This window comes from Crocuta crocuta, unplaced genomic scaffold (genome assembly GCF_008692635.1).
Source record: "Crocuta crocuta isolate KB4526 unplaced genomic scaffold, BGI_CrCroc_1.0 scaffold118, whole genome shotgun sequence".
In the NCBI taxonomy this organism is placed as follows: Eukaryota; Metazoa; Chordata; class Mammalia; order Carnivora; family Hyaenidae; genus Crocuta; species Crocuta crocuta.
Genome location: NW_027551558.1, coordinates 12,802,451 through 12,823,310, shown reverse-complemented (window position 1 = coordinate 12,823,310; position 20,860 = coordinate 12,802,451). Strand labels below are relative to the sequence as shown.

The 20,860-nt window shown below is 50.0% G+C and overlaps 1 protein-coding gene across 2 annotated transcripts in view; it reads right to left on the bottom strand.

Moving 5' to 3' along the window:
• RHOQ (ras homolog family member Q) overlaps positions 1-20,854 on the bottom strand; it is a 38,856-nt gene extending 18,002 nt beyond the window's left edge. For both annotated transcript variants that reach the window (XM_077749296.1, XM_077749297.1), the window contains exons 1-2: positions 20,734-20,854; positions 20,307-20,365 (exon numbers count right to left, since the gene is read on the bottom strand). In XM_077749296.1, the coding sequence (XP_077605422.1) occupies positions 20,307-20,365; positions 20,734-20,851 (177 nt within the window). In that variant the 5' untranslated portion in view covers positions 20,852-20,854. The remainder of the gene's footprint in view (positions 1-20,306; positions 20,366-20,733) is intronic.
• Positions 20,855-20,860: the final 6 nt, after the last annotated feature.

The window sequence follows — 20,860 nt, the reverse complement described above, 5'->3', positions numbered from 1 at the left end:
CCAGAGCCAGAGGAAACACCATATGTGGACTAACACCTGCCTTCCTCTGCCTTTGCGGACAGGGAATACACTTAGGAAGCCTGAAGACTCATTGATATATACACTTACTCCTGGGCTTTCGATCTACTAGGAAGCCGAACAGCAAGAGCAGACCCTGGGAACTACACTCCGATTAAGCCTGAAATGCTGGTATTCTCCATGCCTGGATGAGCCAGTCAAACTGCGTGGAGGAGTGAAACGTGACTAACAGGCCCATTTGGAATCTGAGTATGTGAACCACACTCCTTGGCCAAACATACGGTGCAGTCGGCCATCGGAGGACGAGGAAGATCTCTGGGCAGGCGGTGAAGATCAGGAGAGCCTCACGTAGTTTACACACACGCTTTCATGGAACAGATCCTTTAAAGATGCACACTGTTCGCTGGGGTGATGACCACTTCTGCAGCTAGGCAGAGGTGGTGGTTGTGCGATCCTGTGACTGTACTACACGCCACTGAACTGTACACTTTAACATGAGGAGTTTTATGTTGTATGAGTTTCATTTTCATTCCAGAAAAATACACACAGGTCCACAAGTATGCAAAGCCGGGGCCAGTATACACTGGCGTGCATACACACACACACACACACACACACACTCAGGGAGATTTCTGAAATTCAGGGAGATACTACACATGGCAGAAACATCCAACACATCAACCCCTTGGGACCGGGCTTAGGTCACCATGACACTCCTCCACAGGGTTGAGCAGGCTTATCCTTTGTGAATGTTCTAGACCCCTGACACGACCTGTTCTGCACTACTTCCCTCATCCGCGCCTCCCACCCCCACTCTGGACGACAGAAGGTTCCCAGCAGAGCCCTTCCAGGCCCGCAGCACGTAACCGCACACCTTACTGCAGCCTATTTCACTTCCCAGGCCCGAGAAGAGCAGCTTGCTTCCGCTTTCATGAGAGGTCCAACTCTCCCTGACCCGGCACTGTTAGCCTACGACGTAGGGCAGCTCCCACCTTATAGATGAGGAAGCCGAGGCTCGAAGGAGCCCGTCACGTGTCCAGAGGCACAGGCGAGTGGGGCAGAAGTGAGGCAGGAATGCATTCCTAAGAACTAGTTTAGGTCCCTCTTAGCCCCTTTATTTTAACCAGATCGTAGGTTTTAGACACAGACCTTTTGAATCTGAATCACAGGCTTACTAGCTGTGCGGCCTTGGGCAAGCTACTCACTAGGGACTAAGCTTTGGGAAGAAGACCGAATGAGCTCTGGTATGAAAGGCACTTAGTGTACATGGTGGCTGCTAGCTTATGACCATGCCCAGTGGCGCTCCGTCTCCGTTCAGTTTCAGCCGATGTGGGGCAGAGGAACAAACAGGTGGCAAATGAGGACTGAGGTAAAATCGACTTTGTGAAAAGCACACTGAGTGGTTTTTGCAGGTTTAATAAATGCATTTGTTTTGGGGCGCCTGGGTGGCTCAGTCGGTTCAGCGTCCGACTTCGGCTAAGGTCACCATCTCCCAGTTCAGGGGGTGGAGCCCCGCACTGGGCTCTGTGCTGACAGCTTAGAGCCTGGAGCCTGTTTCAGATTCTGTGTCTCCCTCTCTCTCTGCCCCTCCCCTGCTCACGCTCACTCTCGCTCTCTCTCTCAAAAATAAATAAACATTAAAAAAATTTAATTAATGCATGTTTACATAGCAGGCAAGGACTGAATGCAGGCATTTTATTAAAATACCCGAAAACGGCTGCACCAATACACATCAAGCATGTTTCTTTTTATTTAAGTTTATTTATTTATTTGGGGGAGGGGATGGGTGGAGAGAGAAGAGAGAGAGAGAATCCCAAGCAGGGATTCAGATATTAACCTCAGAGCCGTGAGATGATGATGTGAGCCGAAACCAAGAGTGGGGACACTTAGCCTGCTGAGCCACTCAGGCGCCCCTCAAGTATATTTTCTAAAACAAAGGCTAATGAGACCCGAACAGTGAAAAAGTGTCACACACACGTGGACTATGACACGGCCACCACGGTGCACACACCCACAGTCCGTTTTTGGTGGCTGGCTGTAAAATGGCAACGGGACACGCACCTTTGTGCCAGCAGTCCCGTGGGTTCCAAGAGGCTCAGCCAATCCAGAAGCGGGACGTCCCCCTGTAAAGAACCTGACTAGGGAGATGGGACATGTACCGAAACACACGGAGAGCCAGGGAAACAAAATCAAAGAGAAGTAACACTACAGGCAGACGAGGAAGCTGGCAACAATAAAACTTGGTAGGAAAAGCACCAGATAAATGCCCTTCTCCGTGGTGTATCCTCACAAAACCCTTGGAGGCATCGTCGGCACGGGTGCCCCGATCCCGCCCTCCAGGGCACCGAGGACGGCAGCTGAGCCCAGGGCACTGGGTGAAGTGGTGTCGAAAGGTTCCCGGGAACAGCAGGGCCGCCCGGGGGGTGGACGGGGGGCGGCGGGGGAAGGAGGTAGTGTGGTTTTCAGACTTAGAGGTGTGGGCCCTACGGTCCAGCCAAACTGCACAGGAACCTGCGTGGCTCCAGCTCCGAGCCTGCCCTGTGCGCCCCACTAAGGTGAGTCCTGTCGGGGCCCGCGGACCAGCAAGGCGACTCCTTCACTGAGGGTGCTATGTGCTGCCTGGGAGATCCAGCAGCGCACCTCTCCCTTAAGGGAGGTCAGGCGATCCAGGAAGACGCAGGCATCAAGGGGAAGGCCTTGGAACGGTGAATTACAGATGTGGAGCCAGAGGGCCTGGCCTGAGGTCCCGCTTTGCCTCTTGTGGGCTGTGCGTGTGACCTGTACAGGCTGTTTCAGACTCAGGTCTCTGAGTCTGTTTTCTCGTTCATTTATCTCCCAGGGGACAGGCAGATTAATATCACCTATCTCACAGGGTCGTTGTGATGGTTAAATGAGAATGAATGAGTCCAAAGAAGGCCTTGAATGCAGGCACAAAATTAATGACTGGAGGTGCATACACTAAGTGGCACAGGAATTTGGAGAGGAGACAATTCGTCCACCCCCCCGAGGACTAGAAAAGGCTGCGTGGAAAAATCCATATTACCTAATGCTTCTGTATTAGTTCCCAGCCACAGCACAGGTCTTCAGAAGACTTCCCTGGCCCCCCACTGTACCCCTTAGAAAGTCCAAACCCTCGAGCCTGGTGTTGGAGGCTAGCCACGGCTGACATCAGATTCCCTTCCTAACTTCTTTTTTTTTTTTTTTAATATTTTTATTTATTTCTAGGAGAGAGAGAGAGAGAGAGACAGACAGCGTGAGCATGGGAGGGTCAGAGAGAGAGGGAGATACAGACTCTGAAACAGGCTCCAGGCTCCGAGCTGGCAGTCAGCACAGAGCCCGACGCGGGGCTCGAACCCACGAACCGTGAGATCATGACCTAAGCGAAAGTCGGATGCCTAGCCGACTAAACCACCCAGGCGACCCTCCTTCCTAACTTCTGTTTATGGGCTTTTCTGGGGACCACCCGATGGAGGCAGCCTGCTCTTCTCCTTCCGTTCCTGTGCGCCTCCTTCTGGGCTTTCCTCTTGGCCTGGAATACCTCGTCTCACCTGTGTCTTCTCCTCACCCCAAGCCACATACACGGGCCATCTCCTCAGCTAAGGAAACCGTCCGGACCCTCTCCCCACCATCCCCCGAGCTGGGAGTATTCCTTCCCGCCTCCCACTGTCGTTAACACCTGTAGGTATAGTAAACAAATCAAGGGGGACTGTGGCAGGGCACCCTAAGAATCTGACATGAGGCTACATGTCTTAGGCTGCCCTAAGAATTCGATTCATGAAAATCAAACCGTAATCGTTCTTAGTCATCTGCAGTGTGGGTCACACCAGAAAACACCTAAATCGAATCAAGGGGACTAGCACATAACCAAGGAAAGCCTGTAACCTAACACGGTATGTTTTGGCCCAGCGGAAAAACGGGTTAAGTGAAAAGTCGCGGTCTATACAGACTCTACGCAGAGTCTCGCAAAGGAGAAATTGCACAATTAGAGTATCAGTGTCCCCTCAGCTTGGCCTGACGGTAAGATCTTGGAAGTGGCGGACACAAAGATCCCGGTCATTAGAAGGCCGCACTCTCACGTGGAAGGAGAAGTTCAACACGGCTTCCAGGATGCAGATAAAATATAGTGTCCCTCTCAGACTTCTAACCGTGTGTGCCCCAAAGCCTCCATCCCAAGCAAGCCTCTTCTGAATTCATTTTCCCAGGTCCCTCGATGCTAAGGACAGGCACACTGGAGAGCAGGCCCTGGTAAGAATGTGCATCCGCTATAACTCAGTTCTTCAGAGTCATGTTTTCTAATTGTATATAAAAAGTGGGGATGACTTCAGTTAAATCCCAGCCAACTGAACACATGCATTTATCTCAGATCGCTCCAAAATCCTCTACAATTACAGTAATTAAAAAAAAAAAAGGCAGAAAGCCACAGGAACCAAGCAAACCAGTAAGGAGACAAAAGCCACCCAATTTTAGAAGCTAGGATGCAAAGGACTGAGTGGGAAGGGACTTAGCGGACTCGGGGGGGGGGCAGCAGGGAGGGGAAGGCCAGGAAGCACCTATCCTGCACGACAGGAGCCCTGAAGGTGCACGCACGGGGGTGGCATGTTCTTCTGCACGTGGGTTGAGGCCGGAGCCACAAACAACAGGATGGAATGAGTCTGCTTGAGAGGCAGTTAAATCCCAGATTCCACTCTCCTATCGCAGTGAGCACGCTCCCCGACCCTGACGAAAGGCAGAGGTGTGGAGCGTCTGGGAAGGATAGACAGAGGGTTCCCTGGATGGGAGGACGGGGTCCAGTTGAACATACTGAGCACGAGGCCAGGGCACGTGCTACAAGTCAAGCCTCCTACTCTGCTTCCGGCGCTCGCCTCCCAGAACGGCCGCAGCCCAAGATGAAAGACCAGAATCTGATGTTCAAGTTTCCCCAATGAAAAGGCCCTGACAGATCACCTCTAGCAGTGGTTCTCAACTGGGGGTGCCAGGGAAAGTGAGGGGTGACGTTGCCCCAGGGGAACATTTGGCAATGTCTGGAGATGCTTTTGCTTGTCACGACTGGGGTGGGGTGCTACAGGCACCTAGTGGGAAGAGGCCAGGGATGCTGCTAAATGTCCTACAATACACAGGCCAGCCCCCCCCAACAAAGAATTTTCCAGTGAAAATATCAATAGTGGTGAGGTGGGGGAACCCTGACCTTCAGTAAGGGCTAGAGTCAGCCGGCTGGACTCGCACACAGAGCTTCCCACATGTCCCAGTGCCACTGTCACAAAAATGAATGGACCCCTGAGGAACGACCGTGAAGGACAGAGACCAAAATGTGATACTCTGCAGGGAGACAAAAACTTTGAATAACTCATTAATAGCCCCAGAAAAATCAGAGAAGATGCTCAATCAAAAAAAAAAAACAAGACAAACCAGACATCAGAAGACGTCAAAAGAAGGAAAACAAAAAAAGGAACATCTGAAGAATAGGAAAAGGCTCTTAAAAATTAAAAATAGAATCGCATTTAAGAAAACAATAGAAGGGGTGGATGATAAAATTGAGGAACTCTCCCCAAAATAAACTAAAAAGACACAGAGGGAGCAAACATATATATATAAGGACCAGCCCAAGAACGCCAACATCTAAATACTAGGAGTTCTAGTGTAACAGGAAAGATTAACTGGAAACTAAGAGATCAAAGAAATAAACCAAGAAAGTTTCTCAGAACTGAAGGACATGAGTTTTCAGATTGAAAGGGCCCATGAAACCTAGCTGGATCCTATCCCAAAGCCCATGTTTGCGACATTTCAGGAGGGCAAAATGGCAGATTCTAAAAGTTTCCAGAGAGGAAAACCAGGTTCTTGACAACAAATCAAGGATCAGATTGGCATCAGACTTTTCAGTAGCATACATGGAGGCTAGAACACAACAGAGCAATGCTTTCAAGATTCTGAGAGGAAAAGAAGAAGAAGAAGAAGAAGAAAAGGTTTCCAATCTATTTTCAAACTGTCAATCAGCCATGAAGAAAATAAAAACATTTTGAAAAATACTAGGCGTCAAAAGCTTTGCCTACAGTGTACCTTTTCTGAGAAAACGAATAAAAGATATGCTCCAGCACAATGAGGGACTAAACCAAGAAGACTTGAAAAATACAAGTAGCGGGCACCTGGGTGGCTCAGTCAATTAAGGATCCAACTCTTGGTTTCAGCTCCAGTCACAATCTCACGGTTTGTGGGTTTTGAGCCCCGTAGCAGGCTCTGCACTGATAGTGGGAGTCTCTCTCTCTCTCTCTCCCTCTCTCTGCTCCTACCCAATTCATGCTCCCTTGCTCTCAAAATAAATAAACTTAAAAAAGAAAAGAAAAGAAAAACAGAGATCTAATCCAAGACACAGATCCCAAGGGAACGCCCAAAATGATGAAGGACAATCCCAAGCTGTGCAGCAGGCTAGAGGAGACCAGCCCAGACTGGAGCACATCACAAGTCTCACGACAGGTGTCTCCAAGAAGAAACTGATAGAATATATGACATGTTTGATTGCACAGAAAGGCAAGTTCGGGGTGGAACAGAGACACATGCAGTGAAAACAGCAAGGGAAGAAGCAAGATAATTAATTCCAGGGAACAAAAGGTGGTACAAGAAGGGAAGAATAATTATAGTACACTACATGGCTCAACTAAGACAACATAGTGATCAAAATACAAACACTGAACAGTGGTCCAACAGAAATTACGCTCTAGCTACCGTGCAAGGATAGATGGGAAGTGGAAGGCATGCGTGAAAGAGCTAAAGCCTCATCATTCATGGTGTGAAGTCAAAAGACAGTTTTTGTTTTTACCAAAATAAACAGCTAAGAGTTAATGTTTATTTATTTTTGAGAGAGAGAGAGACAGAGTGTGAACAGGGGAGGGGCAGAGAGAGGGACACACAATCCGAAGCAGGCTACAGGCTCTGAGCTGTCAGCACAGAGCCCAACATGGGGCTCAAACTCACGAACTGCGAGATCATGACTTGAACTGAAGTCAGATGCTTCACTGACTGCGCCATCCAGGCGCCCCAAAAGCTAAGAGTTAAATGAGAGTAGGAAATGGCTTTTCTGTAGGGGAAGTGGAGAGTGATCTTTTGTTTCTCCACAATAAGATCTCATAAAACTGTTGGGTCTTTAAACTGTGTGCATATACAACTTAATACAAATGAAATGGCTTTTTAAAAAACAGCATAAAGTATAAAGAAGTAAATTTCTAAAAATATTCAATATCACCATGTAGAGCCAAACACTAACATTTTGACAATTTTGTTCCAATTTTTTCTTCACATATTATATATGTGCATATTTTTCAAAGTTGTAATCATGCTATATATAGTTTCGATTCCTGCTTTTCACACTTAACACATCATTAGCCTTTTCACATATCTTTAAATATTTGTTGAAAGCAGTTTTTAATGGCTATGATTATTCCAATATACATCATGCTGTCATTTAACAAATCCCATTTTACCACGCATTAATGCATTTATAATTTATCACTATTATAAAAATCACTGTGAAACATATAGTTTCACGTAAATTTCTGTGTGCTCTGAACGCTTCCGTGGCATAAATTCGTAGAAATGGGTCACTGAAATGGTCTTTGCCAAATTAACCCCCAAACAATTCGGGTCCAGTTTTACTCCCAATAACGGTGCCCAGAGCATCAGGTTCTCTGACTCCTCGGTAGCAATTTTTTCATCTTGTCCAATTTGATAGGTAAAATCAAAAGTCCGTATTTGCATATCTTTGCTTACTAGTCTGTATTTGCGTACCTCTGAATATTGGATGTTCCCTGGCTATAGCAGTACCCCATGGGGATACAGCCCAAGACCCCCCAGTGGATGCCTGAAACTCCAGAGAGTTCTGAACCCGATTCTAGATCTGTACACACAGACCTATGGTACAGTTTAGGCTATAAATAAGGTGCAGTTAGAGATTAACAATAAAAACAAATTAAAACAATTTACTATAATGGCATTTATGTGAAGTGATCCCTCCCCCCGACAAAATGTCTTACTGTACTGTCCTTCCCCTTCTTGTGATGATATGAGATGATAAATGCCTACCTGATGAGACGGAGTTAGGTGAATGACATAGGCATTGTGAGGCTACTAACTGATCTTCTGACGACATGTCAGAAGGAGGATGTTTCCAGACCTCAGCTGACCACGGGTAACCAAAGCTGTGGAAAGCAAAACCCCAGATGGGTGGTGCTACGGTATGCTTTTCTTCTTTGTGTGAGGTTTTAGTTTATGTCTTATGTCTATTTTACCACCGAGAGCACATGGTAAATTAATCCTTTGGCAACCTTATTTATATCTGGGTCTCTTAGGAGTTAACACAAATCGGACCCATGGACACAATGATCCGGGAGGCCTGGGATCGTGTTTCTGAATCTCAACGGCCCCGCTATCAGTGGGGCTCTGGGCAAGCAGCCAGCCATAAAGACAATTTATGTCAGCCCTCACATTTTGCCATTTCCACCTTCCCATGGCACATCCCATTTCTACTCGTATTTTGGTTATCTGTATTCCCACTTGAGTCTAAATTCCTATCTGATGGGTCTTTATTCCTCACCTCACCTGTATTTAACAGATACTCTGATATCTGGTGAATAAAGTTATAAAGGTGGGGGAGGGGGGCAGGAGACAATGAACAGAAGTGTAGGCAGAACCAGAACACTGGGACGGGAGAGGGGAGACTGTCCCATGGCTCCCTGAGGAAGGGGTGAAAACAGTGCCAGGAGCACACGGGCAGTAGACCTTTACTTTCTGCCTCGGAACCCAAAAGCTGGTTCCCAGAGCCTTGGGTAAAGTGTCCACATAAGAAAGACTGACAAAAAGGAATAAAAAGGAAAGACAAGGATTATTCAGCCATAAAAAGGAATGAACTACTGATCCATTCTACAACATGGATGACCTTTGAAAACATTACATCAAGTGAAAGGAGCCTGACACAAAAGGCCGAATATTGTAGGATTCCATTTATAGGAAATGTCTAGAACAGGCAAATCCACAGAGACAGAAAGTAGATTAGTGGTTGCCAGGGGCTGAGGGGAGAGGAGAATGGATAGTATCGTTAATGTGTATAAGGTTTCTTCGGGGGATGATGAGAATGTTCTGGAATTAAATAGTGGTGATGGTCCCACGACTTCGCAAATATATAAAAGCCACCGAAGGTGAATTGAATCTCAATTTTTCAAAAGAGAGGAGAAGTAAACTTATACACTGAGCAGTTTGGTCCTCCAGGAATTTCTAAGGAATCACTTTCTTCCTAACACCAGCTTGCCAGACTGATGCTTCCACACTGCCCTGTTGGGTGGGGGCCACAAGATGTCGCAGCTGCCCCCAGGGGAGCAGACAGCATTTGTGTCTCCCTTCCTCAGTCACGGAGTCAGCCCACTCCCCCTCCCGCCTGCCTTTAACAGAGTGCCACAGGACACTCTGGAGGGGTGCCTCACATAAAACACACTCAAGGACTCCTACACTTGCCAGAAAATGGTTCACATCCTGGTCAATATTTTATCCAAATAGCCCCGGCAGCGTTTCTGCTAATGGACACTATGAGTTAAGAAATGAGTTCTATTATACTTAAATGGGCCATGCTTTAAAATGACCACGTATAATCTGATTTTAAAGACCTTCAATGATGTCCAGACAGATCAGAATCCCCTTTAAAATGAGCTGATTAGAAAGCCAATATGGGGGCAATGTCAAGTCATCAGAAAGTTTCTTTCCAGAATAATCTTTCTGACAGATTTGCCTAAGCCCCACACTCACCTAGCTCCTATGGGATCCCCCAACCTTGTGCTAAGTGCTATGCACCACATGCAGTCCCCTTCTGAGGGCTTATAAACTGGGTGCTGAGTGAAGATTTATTCATGAGGAAGACCAAATGCTAGACTGGGACCTATACACAATTTCTCAGTTGAAATTCAATGAGGAGATTCAACTGCAAGATGGCTGGAGTCACAGAGGAAGAGGTCACAGGATGCCTCAGCCTCAGAAGGACCCTCTCACTTTGCGCAGGCTAGACAAAGACCTGACACCCACCTGACCCCGCCCCCCCCCCCAGTGTGGCACGGACCCTGCCACCTATCTCCTCTGTTCCCCTCACATCAGCCCCTTCCCCATCCCTGCAGAGCCAGAGCCCACTAGAAACACCTCAAGGTAGTGTGAGCCCCGAACCAGCTCACTGGGGGAAGACAGCCCTTTGAAAAGTAAGCTGGGATAAATGGAATTTTAATTGAACCAGACAATCGGGAGTAAATGTTCTCTCTCAATGGCAGCATTAAAGAGGGGGCATACTTTGAGCCGACACATTTATAATCCCAACCATTACGCCACTTGAGAAAGGACGGTTTTTCTTATACGGGAACAAGTTTGGAAAAAAAGAGAGGGAGGGAGGGAGAGGAGAAGGAAGGAAGGAAGGAAGGAAGGAAGGAGGGAGGGAGGGAGGGAGGGAGGCCGGCTGGCCGGCCAGGAGAACAGGAGAGAAGGACACTTACACAGAAAGCTTTGGTCAGCCAGAGTAATTACTGCCCAGATGCATGTTTGAGTAACAGCCCTTCCTCCAACTGCTCTTGGTGACCTGCCTGGGGAGTTTTAATACAAAAGGACGTCATAGCCCATCTGTTGCTCTGGAACTAATTTAGCACAAACCAAACTGGCATGGTCCTCAGGGGCAGGTCTGTCACCACCCAGAGTGCTAACCTCAGCCACGGTGAACAGAGCAGGGCTCAGGCCCCAATCTGTCCAGCTGCTTAAAATAGAAGAGAAAAGAATGCCTTGGCACTTACACCTCATCAAAGAATACCAGTGGAGTCTACTATGTGCACAGTCCTGGGCCAGAAAGCACACCAACGGAGCCAAGGGCAGCTTAGGAAGTTCTGCTTCAATTTTCTCCGGAAAGTGCCCTCGGTCCGCCCTCCACCAGACAGCTGAGTAGGGAGCTTCGGTTCGTTCCAACAAATATGGAGAGTCCCAACCTTGTGTAAAGAACTAGAAACAGGGTGTATGGAGGTGTGTTTGCTGGGGTGGGGGTTAAAAAGTGACTACATTATGTTCCTTGCACTCCAGGGACAGTGTCTAAGATAGGGGTGCATGTGTGTGCATGTGTTGTGTGTGCGCAGTGTGTATGCATACAGTCTGTGTGTGTGTGTGTGTGTGTGGTGTGCATATGTGTGTGGTATATATGTGGCTGAGGGGGGAGTGTGGGGAGCAGTGGAATGAGGAGGAGTGTGGGCGAGGACGGGGGAGAGGGGGAGGCGGCTTGCTATGAGGATGTAGTAAGTGCACAAATACTCATTAACTCAGCAGTCGGACTTTACAGCCCACGTCAGAGGGTCTGTTGTAACAGACACATCCCAGAGTTTCTGATTTAGGAGGTCTGGGGTGGAGCCCAAGAACCGGGATTCCTAACAAGTTCCCAGGAGAGGTCTTTTGGTTCGAGAAGCCCATCTGAGTACCAGTGCAGTAATTCAAACTTTTGCTGAGCATCTAGTACGTGTAAGAATCCAACCTGAGCACTTTCTCCACCTACAAATTGACCTGGAGAACCCCTACTGAGCTTAGCTCTCAGGAGCAGTTCATTTCCTGTGGACAGAACCCGGCCCTCTCTGGCCCCCCTGGCCCCCAGTGAACTGAGGGGGCGGGGCACCGGCTCCCCTCCCATCACTCAGTGTTGGCTGAAGCGTGAGCTCCCCGGGGCAGGGCCAGTGCCCGCCTCTCCTGTAAGCCCTGTCCTTAGCACAGGTCCCCCGGCCAGATGCGGTACTCAGGGAATGTTTGCTGACCAACTGCATGAATGTCATCATTGCATCGTGACAGCCGCAGCGTCGGCAGCACCAGCTGGAGGATGCGGGGGTCCAGGCAGATGCGGTGTCAACGGGGACAGCTCAGGAAGGTGAGCAAAGCGAGCGGCAGGTGGGAGAGGCAGTCTCTGGTGGGAAACAGGGAATATTCAGTGGTAAGTGGGACACACAGATTTGAAACTGTTTCACCTGGTAAGAGTTTTCCCCTAGAGGGAGAAAAGAAAGGCCTAGGGCAGTCCCTATGGGACAGAAAAGGCACCTTTACAGGCACCACAGCCGCCCTGCCCGGCAGCCCAGCCCACAAACAGCAAGCTCCTGCCAAGTCAAGGCCAGCAGGCAGAATAGGTCAAGAAGAGTGGGGAGGGTGTCCCGCCTCCTCGGCTGGAGGAAAGTCAGCATCAGTTAGCAGAGAACTTTCCTGGTCCCCTGGTCCCCTTCCCAGGCAGAGGCTACACCTGTCTACAAAGAGCACCGAGCTCCTTCCACACCCTCACCAGCACCTCAGCCATCTGTACCTGTATCGCCTAGGGGGAGGCCTCTTTTTAAGCAAGAGTGTAGGTTAATGAACAAATTAACAAAACACCCTAATCTTCTAGGGGATGGTGTTTACAGCAGTCATTTTAGCGGCAGCCTGAACTATTCCACTTATAGCCACACATTCTACCAGCCCTTCTAGCTAGAAGAGCAACATACCCCAGGGGCGCCTGGGTGGCTCAGTGGGTCAAGCGCCTGACTTCAGGTCGCGATCCCACAGCTCATGAGTTCAAGTCCTGCGTCCAGCTCCTTGCTGGCTGTGCGGAACCTGCTTGGGATTCTCATTCTCCCTCTCTCTCTTTGTCCCTCCCCCGTGCAGAAGCACACGTACGTGTGCACTCTATCTCAAAATAAAGAAATAAACTTAAAAAAATAGAAAAGCGATGCACTTAGAAAGTACTTTTTGTGTGAAACATTCAACAACAGAATACATGCGATGCAAGAGACATTTCACACCATCATGCTGATTAGCGTGGGCAATTTAATGTAAGGAACCCAGGGCCTGGGGTGGGACAGCTTGGCCTGGAATCTTGCTGTTGCCTGTCACCAGCCTCGTGGCCTGGAACGAGTCGTAACCTCTCTGAACCTGAAAAATGAGGCACACACCGCTTGCTTCCTTTACTCACAGAGCAGGTGAGAGAGAGGCCCCTGGGAGGTACCAAATGCAACATGCTTTGTGCTCTGTAAAAATGTCACTCAGCGAAGAGTGTGTCGTTATTAAAACCCAAATTCTACCCTGAGTCTGGGCGGGGCTGGCAAGCCTGTGGATTGGGAGAGAAGCGGCTGGTTCCCTACTCCCACCAGTCACTTGAAACGAAACAGTGACAACAATAAATCCCTTCCCCCTACTTTCGTGTTCCTTCTATTAAAATCAACAAGCAACACAGCACCAGATTAATATCTCTCTAATTACGGAGTTGTCAGTTACCGAGTGAAAAACTCCATAATTTAGTTATCAGCTCTGTTCTATACGTTGACACCAATACCAGGGATCTGGGGTCCACAGAGACACATTTGGGACCCCCCAGGCCTGTGCTCCCCATGCCCTTCCTTCTCACCCAGAATATGAGCTCCCCAAGACCCTCTGCCTGCACAACCTCGTTTAATCCAACGCTCCCCAGGCTTTCATTCATGAGACAGGGAAGACTGTGTTCTGCACACAGTAGGGTGGAGGGGCCTTGAGTGAAATCNCAACCTCGTTTAATCCAACGCTCCCCAGGCTTTCATTCATGAGACAGGGAAGACATTATGTGTTCTGCACACAGTAGGGTGGAGGGGCCTTTAGTGAAATGACAGAGGCTGGACAGCCCAAGCCCAGGGCTGCCTATTGGCCCTACCCCAACGCCTTGAGCCTAGGAGCTGGGAAGCTCAGATTTGATGACTCCACGAGGAGGTGCAACTATAGTCCCCATTTTACAGATGAGGAAAACTGAGGTTCCAAGAGGTCAAGACCCTCGCTGGGGAGTGGGCCCTGGCAGAGTAATGTGGGGGCTGGCCTGGAACATCACTGTCAGCAGGAGCCTGGTACTCAGCCCACGGTAGCTGAGAGTGACCAGGGCCACCACACGCACCATCTCTAATCCCCACGGCAACCCGGTGAGGTAGACATTATCTCCCCCGTGTGCAGGGAGGGAAGAGCCAGCTGACCGACGGCCTCACAGCTACAGACAAGAGGAGCTGGGACTCAGATTTGGTCTGGGGAGGAATCCCAAACCCGCCCTTTCACGGCCAAGCTGCCTCCTCCTCAGAAGCTCTAGATGTGAGAGGCCTCAGGGAAGTACTGGGAGACCGTGCACCGGTGACCACTGAGCCCCCAGGCTCTAGGTGGGGGTGTAACCGATGCCTGCTGTATACCTCCATCCTAGAACTCCTTTGAACCTTGGAGGCTTCTGTATTAAATAAAACTTTTCTCCAAGAAACCGGGTGTGCCTGAGGCTATCATCTGAGGGCTATCGCCTTAGTCTCTGGTTAACCTTTTAGCAGAAATGAATTGAAGCCAAATGAGAATCGACTCACTCTGAGAAATATTTGTTGTGCCCCTTCCATGCCCCAGGCACCAGACTAAGTGCAGGAAACGTGGTGGAGAAAAAGAAGGACCAGGTTCTCGGTCCTCATGGAGTTCAGAGAGAGCAGGAATCGGCCCCAGAGGGACTGGCAGGCAGTGGATCCACTCGGGGAGCCCCGGGCCCGCTCCCGGGAACCGGCCACGGCTACCCAGCCTCCTCGGAGGGCCTCCCCATGCTCGCTCCCTCGCTTCCTCGTACAAAGCAGCTGCCTGCCAGAAACTAAAAGAGGAACAGCAAAGTGCTGAGGGCACGGAAAGCGGCTCCTGGATCCTGGCTTGCCAAATTAGGGCAAAGCCAAGCCCCTCGGAGGGAATGGACATCCAGCTGCGACTCAAGAATTTTAGCTTCGAAAGACCTGTGTGGTCTTAGGTTTTCTTTCTTCGTAACTGCTTTTCCCTTCCCTCCAACTTGCAGTTTGCTCTTCTGTATCTGAGACCTCTGGGCAGTAGTGCCCACGCATGACAACACATGCGTCCCTGCTAGAAACTGATACCCCCGGGGAAAGCTGCTTTGTTTTGTCATATTTTAATGCCATGAGGTCTCATCTCCTAAAGCCCCCAATTCCACAACAAAACCGCAAACACCCAGTTTGCCACAAGGCCCCTGACCCATGAGCTGTCAAACAACACTGTTTGGCATCCTGGCACACGCCCAAATGACAACAGAGGCTCGGGGCCCTTGAGGCTGCACACGGCCCCTCCCCACTCGGCGCGTCCCGGAGCCCAGAGGAGGGGGTCCGAGCACACCTGTGCCACCCACTTCTGAGACACCCGCTGGGAAGCTCTGGTTCCCAGGGTGTAAATGGCGGTAAACCTCAAGAAAATCATGACAGAAGTGGAGGAGCCAGCCAGATCAGCCGGCCAGGAAGGGGACAGGGCCCTTCGGCACACAGATCAACCATTCGGAACTGATGCAGGCTGTCCCCCATCACCCCGCCCTGAGGCTCCTGCTGGTGGGACTGGGCTCTGAGCTAACCTATCCCAAAGCCACATCAGAGCGACAAGAAGGGGAGCACAGGGCATGCAGTCACCGCAGAGGCTTTGGAGCCAACAAAGGCCGTCCACCTTCCCAACGCAGAGGAGGAAACCAGCATTCAGTGTAATATGGTGCAGGCTGGGGATATAAATAGCTTCTAAAAAGGTTAGGGAAAAACGCACAGACGACAAATCTACAGTAGGTTACTAAGGGAAAGCAGGATGCTTGGTGCCAGCAGCTCACCTGTTGAAGCTGTGCTGGGGGGGAACTCTGTGACTTCTCCCGAGGGGGCCCCTCAGGGACGCAGTGGGGGTCTTCTGACACCTGCAGCCTGAGGGTGTTTTCCGAGCCCTCCTGAGGTTCCCCGCAGGCCCCCTCCAAAGTAAGGAAAACCCTCTTCTTAATTACATCTCTGTCTATTTTGCATTCGCCTACTCACTCTCAACTTCTTCATCTGGCAGGCGTGTACCTACACAGGTACTGGGAGNTCATTAGGCCCTTAGGTGCTGCCCCTCGAGACACACAGAAGGCGGGGCATTCCAACGCTGCCTCCCCTGGATATTCCCTTCTGGAGGGAAAGTACTTCCCTGGTTGCCCAGAGGGCTTGGAGGTCAGCCACAGCTGCTGGGCTCTGTCAAGTAAGAAACAGATCTCCCTTGGCACTGAAAAGCCAACCCCAGGGACACCTAAGTGAAGGGTATTTATGGCTCTCATGTACGCATCCTTGAATCTGTGTGTTGCAGTGAACAGACGTAGCAGCAGCACACCCGAAAGCACACAGATGGACTTCCACTCACCCAGGCAGTGGCTACATCTGGAACTTTAAGGGAACCCCAAAGCACCCCCAACACACACCCTCCTGAGTGCGGGTATTCTGAGACCTGGGATAAACTGGGCGCTGGTCCTTCCCTCTTTAGGGTATCGAGTTCTGCCTTCCTGCCAAGGATTAAGAGATCAGCCTGGAGCCCGCAGCTCGCCAGGCAGCTCCCCGCCAGCTCGTCTGCACAGAGAGTGAGAGCTCTTCCCACCTCCCCTGCGCTCCAAGCAGTACAGAGGCAGGAGAGGGAAAATACTGCCTCTCCAGGCCCTCCCTGAGCGGACAAAGGCTCCTGCAGAGCCTACCCTGAAGTTCTGAAAGCAGGGCAAGAAAGGAGAAGCTCCGCAGAGGCCCAGGCCGGAAGCCAGACCCCTCTACGAGGCCCCCAGGAGGAGGAAGGCACCACTGTCCTCAACTTCCACTCCGAACTGCTGGGCAGTCACAATGTCAGGGCTGCTCCTGGGCCACCCGGGGACGTGGCCAAGAGAGGGGGCTTCCCCTTTGGTGTTGGGGATGTTGAGGAGGTGCCCAGGCAGAGCCCACGATAGGGACCAAAGCTGCCCCAAACACTCACATTCATACCCATTCCTCTCCCCACTACCCCACTCCCTATCAATAGCGGTAGAGGGCAAGGGGGAAGCAGCCTCCTCTGGAAGGCGAAAAAGGTCATCTGCTATGGTCATCTCTTACGTTCCCAATATGTAAACCAGGTGAATGTTGCCTATGGCTTTGAACTTGACTACGGCCAAAGAGGAGACCAAGAATAAGCACACAGACTTCAAGTTCCAACCCAAGGGAGGCCCTACGGCTGTTATTCAAATACAGCGAGTGAACATTCTGGGGGAACATTTTGGAGAGAAAGCGGCACTTTCCAGTCCCATGCACTTCCTCCTCAACCCTTCTTACCTCCCAAAGTAGAATCAACTGAAACCTACACACCCGACTTGTTTCTCAAAGTGTGTCCCGAGCTCTTAGTTTTTCTAAGTTTCTCTCACATCACTAGGGATGCAGGCTCTGAGCAAGAAAGGAAACCATCTGATATGACAGGGCATTCAGAGCAGGGAACACTGGACAGCGTCCATGGGGACTGTGGGAATCAGGAAGTACAAAGCTGACTCCACACCGCCAGTGAAAAGGTCCTAGGATCTGGCATCTAGTGGAGTTTCTATCACCGACTCCAGACACAACACACTCTCCGCTTCCACCTGTGACCCCGTTGCCCTAACAAAACTGCCCAGAGTGCAGTACAATAATTTCTTATAATATTTATACCCATCTACTGTTAGGGAAGAACAGTGTCAGCTGTTTTTACATCCACTGAACAGTTTAAGCCAGTCTACAGCACTGCAGCATGGATTCTAACGGTCCGCATATTTTACTAACTCACAAAGAAGGTTAAATAAAGCTGGAATCGCCATGACCACTACAGCAAGGTAGAGACCTGAGCTCAGGTGTCTTTGGTTCTAAAGCCTGTGGGCTTTCCTCTGCTGTCCGTAAGGCTTAAAAGTGTATGTATGTTTGGGTACACATGTCTGTGTGTTTGCTTATCGTTATTTTTATTGTAAGAAGGTAACCTGATACAGCCTCATAGAGGCATGGGATCTTATGACAACACAGGAATTTCCTATGTAACACACATGAACGGATATCTGGTTCAGGTACTTCTACCTATCATCAGCCATGGCAGGGCCCTACCTTCAACTTTTTCTTTTGTAGTCCCCAGTGCTTAGTACAAGTGCTAGTTAGTGATCCAGTGGGCACTCCTCACTTCATCTCGTTGATGATGACATTGCTAAGATGGCTTATTAGTAATAAACACTTAAATGCTGAAAAGTGAATTATCATTAACTTTGACCTAAAAGGAAACGTTCCAGACACGGAGAAAAACACCACGGGGGCCTAAAACACATCTTGGCCAATAGAGCAGGTGTCCCACCACGGGGTAAAAACAGTAATACCTGAACCTTACTAACAGTTTGATCCCACTTGGTATTGTATCTTACAATCTCCATGGGAAACAGCAATCATAATGACTTATGGGAAGCCCCGGTTTTACGAGTAGATCCAACCTCGGATGATTCTTTGGATCTGGGTTCCCTCCTCAGTAATGGTTGCATACGACCCGAACTCAGAGAATGGCTATCAAGATTCCAGGTCTGTGTCCCCTATAGACACACCAAGGAATCCCATCAACCCAGGCAGCATCTCAGTCTCTCCTGTCGCTTCCTGTGGCTATCACTACCTCAGACTGGGGCAAATTCAGACATGTGTCCTAATCCCAGCAATGCCTGTCAGTAGCTGTGTGACCTTAGGTCAGCTACCTAGCTTCTTGGAGTCCCGTTTTCCTCATCTGCAAAGATAGAATATCACTTATCTCATGGGGTTGTTTTGTGGAGAAAATAAAACAATATTTGCATGTGGCTGCCCCATGCCTGATATGCAGAAGGAACTCACTAAATATGAGTTGGTGCACAGAAGATGCACAGAAGAGGTCTGATGTATACACATCCTGTTGAACAGGGCTCGTGGTCAAACAAATGGTCATGGTGACAAGTTACAGAAGAAAAGGGAAGAGGTGCTAGTGAAAGAAGTTAAAATTAGAGACGATGTTTAAAAACCTCTCCCCTTTCAACCAGTAATTTATCTATTGTGTGGCTCAAAAGTTGGTCTTACTTAACTGACAGAGTTCTGCCTCCTGCCTTCCATACGTTCTGACAGAGTAAGCAACAACTATAATAGAAAAGGCAGGCCTCCCGAAGGAGCCCTGGAAAGCTAAGAACTGGTTGTACCCACTTGGGGCGGTCTGGTGAAAGGGGGCAGCCTCTGGCACCTTGCACTGCCAACAGTTTCTCTATCCTCGGATGCTCCTCTAACTTAACAGTTTGGAAACCAGAAGCCACACTGAGATACTCTCAGTAAACGTTTTCCAGATTCTAACCTGGCACCACAGTCCTGAAATCCAAATCTAGAAAAGCTACAACGAATAGCTCCCCTTTATCGAGCACCTGTGTTGCCTGACTCAGTGCTAGGCATCTGGCATATAAATGAACAGGGAATTTTTGTAAGGCGTTTTCTAGAAAAGGAAACTGTACTATCAGACATCCCCCAAAGCGCTCTCTAAGCCCCTCAGCTGTTCACAGGGCCGCAAAGACTCAAGTTTGCATGACACGTGGAAATTTCTGCCCAGGGCTTCATGTCTAATCACAGGGCTGGGTTCTGCAAAACTTCATTACACACAATCATCCCAGCAGCAAAAGTGGGTCTAGGAAGAGGGCGGCTGGGACAGAGGTGAGGAGGAGACTAATCCTTCAGGAGCCACCTCTGATTTGCTAAGGAGGAGTGTGCATTTTCTTTCTGCACAATAATCTCTCCCAAAGAAAACCCAGACGAAGTCACCTGGCCTTCCAATGGAAGGGGGAAAAAGAAAAAAAGCTTCCTCCAAGATTCATACTGAACTCCTAACCCTTCTTCCTCCTCCCTACCCCAGGGAGTGGCTGGATGGTTGTTGTTTCTTTTCTTTTCTTTTTCCCCTGTGGTCCTCTGGTAACACCACAAATTACGTTTGCAGGGACTCGAGTCCCAGAGTGCAATGATGTTGTAATAAACATAACCAGGACCAAATGCCTTCCCATCATATTAGATGATGCCATTTCGCACCAATCAGGTTCCTCGGGCAGGCAGACCACTCACCAATGAGGGACCAGACAGAGGCTGTGAGGGGGAGACCTGGTCATCTGCAACTAAAAATAAGGGCGCTTCATGATTGGCCGCTGCCACTTTGCAACAGGAGTTGGGACCCACACACCAGGCACCATACAGAAAGCACACACAGGCAAAAAACTTTCACAGCACAGGGGCTCACATGGGGTGGGCTGGGCTAGGTTTGTTGATGGGTCGTGTGTGCGTGTGTTTTTCCTTTTCCTAATTTGCGGACTTGAGAAAAGAAATAAAGACTCGATCCAGAGGGGCCCCTCGCAGACACACCCTCCCTCTTAGACACCTCAGTTTCCAAAGGCCATTTGCAGCCACCCTGAATTGAGGAAAGGCAAGGGGGTGTCGGCCAGGGGCCAAGACACTCACCTGTCCCGCCGTGTCATAGAGTCCCAGGAGGTACTGCTTGCCCCCTACGGTGACGCTGACTGCAAGGGCAGAAGTGGGGGCGGGGAGAGAAGCTCAATTATCTAGGGTCTGGGGCAATCCCGCTCCCCATCCTCTTTTAACCCAACCCAGCCGGCAGCATGCGGCGCTCCCTGGGAGATGTCACCCCTTTTCTCTTGTGCCCGACTCACTGTTAAGTGGCGTGAGGCCGGGGTGTGATGTGATCCCCGCTGCCCACTCCCTTCTCCCAAGTCCCGTAGCCACTTCTCACCCGGTGCCCTAAGTATTTCCCCCGGGGGTTTGGGGCAATCGGGAGGAGGCCGTGGGAAGGTCAAGGAGGTCGGCCCCGTGCGTNTGCAAAGTTCCCGGCCCGGGGAGCGGCCCCTTAGTCAGCAGTTCCGAGGCTTACCTGCGTAGTGGTCGAAGACGGTGGGCACGTACTCCTCCGGGAAGGCGTCGTTGGCATAGCTCATGAGTAGGCACGTCTTGCCCACCGCCCCGTCGCCGACCACCACGCACTTGAGCATCAGCGCGCC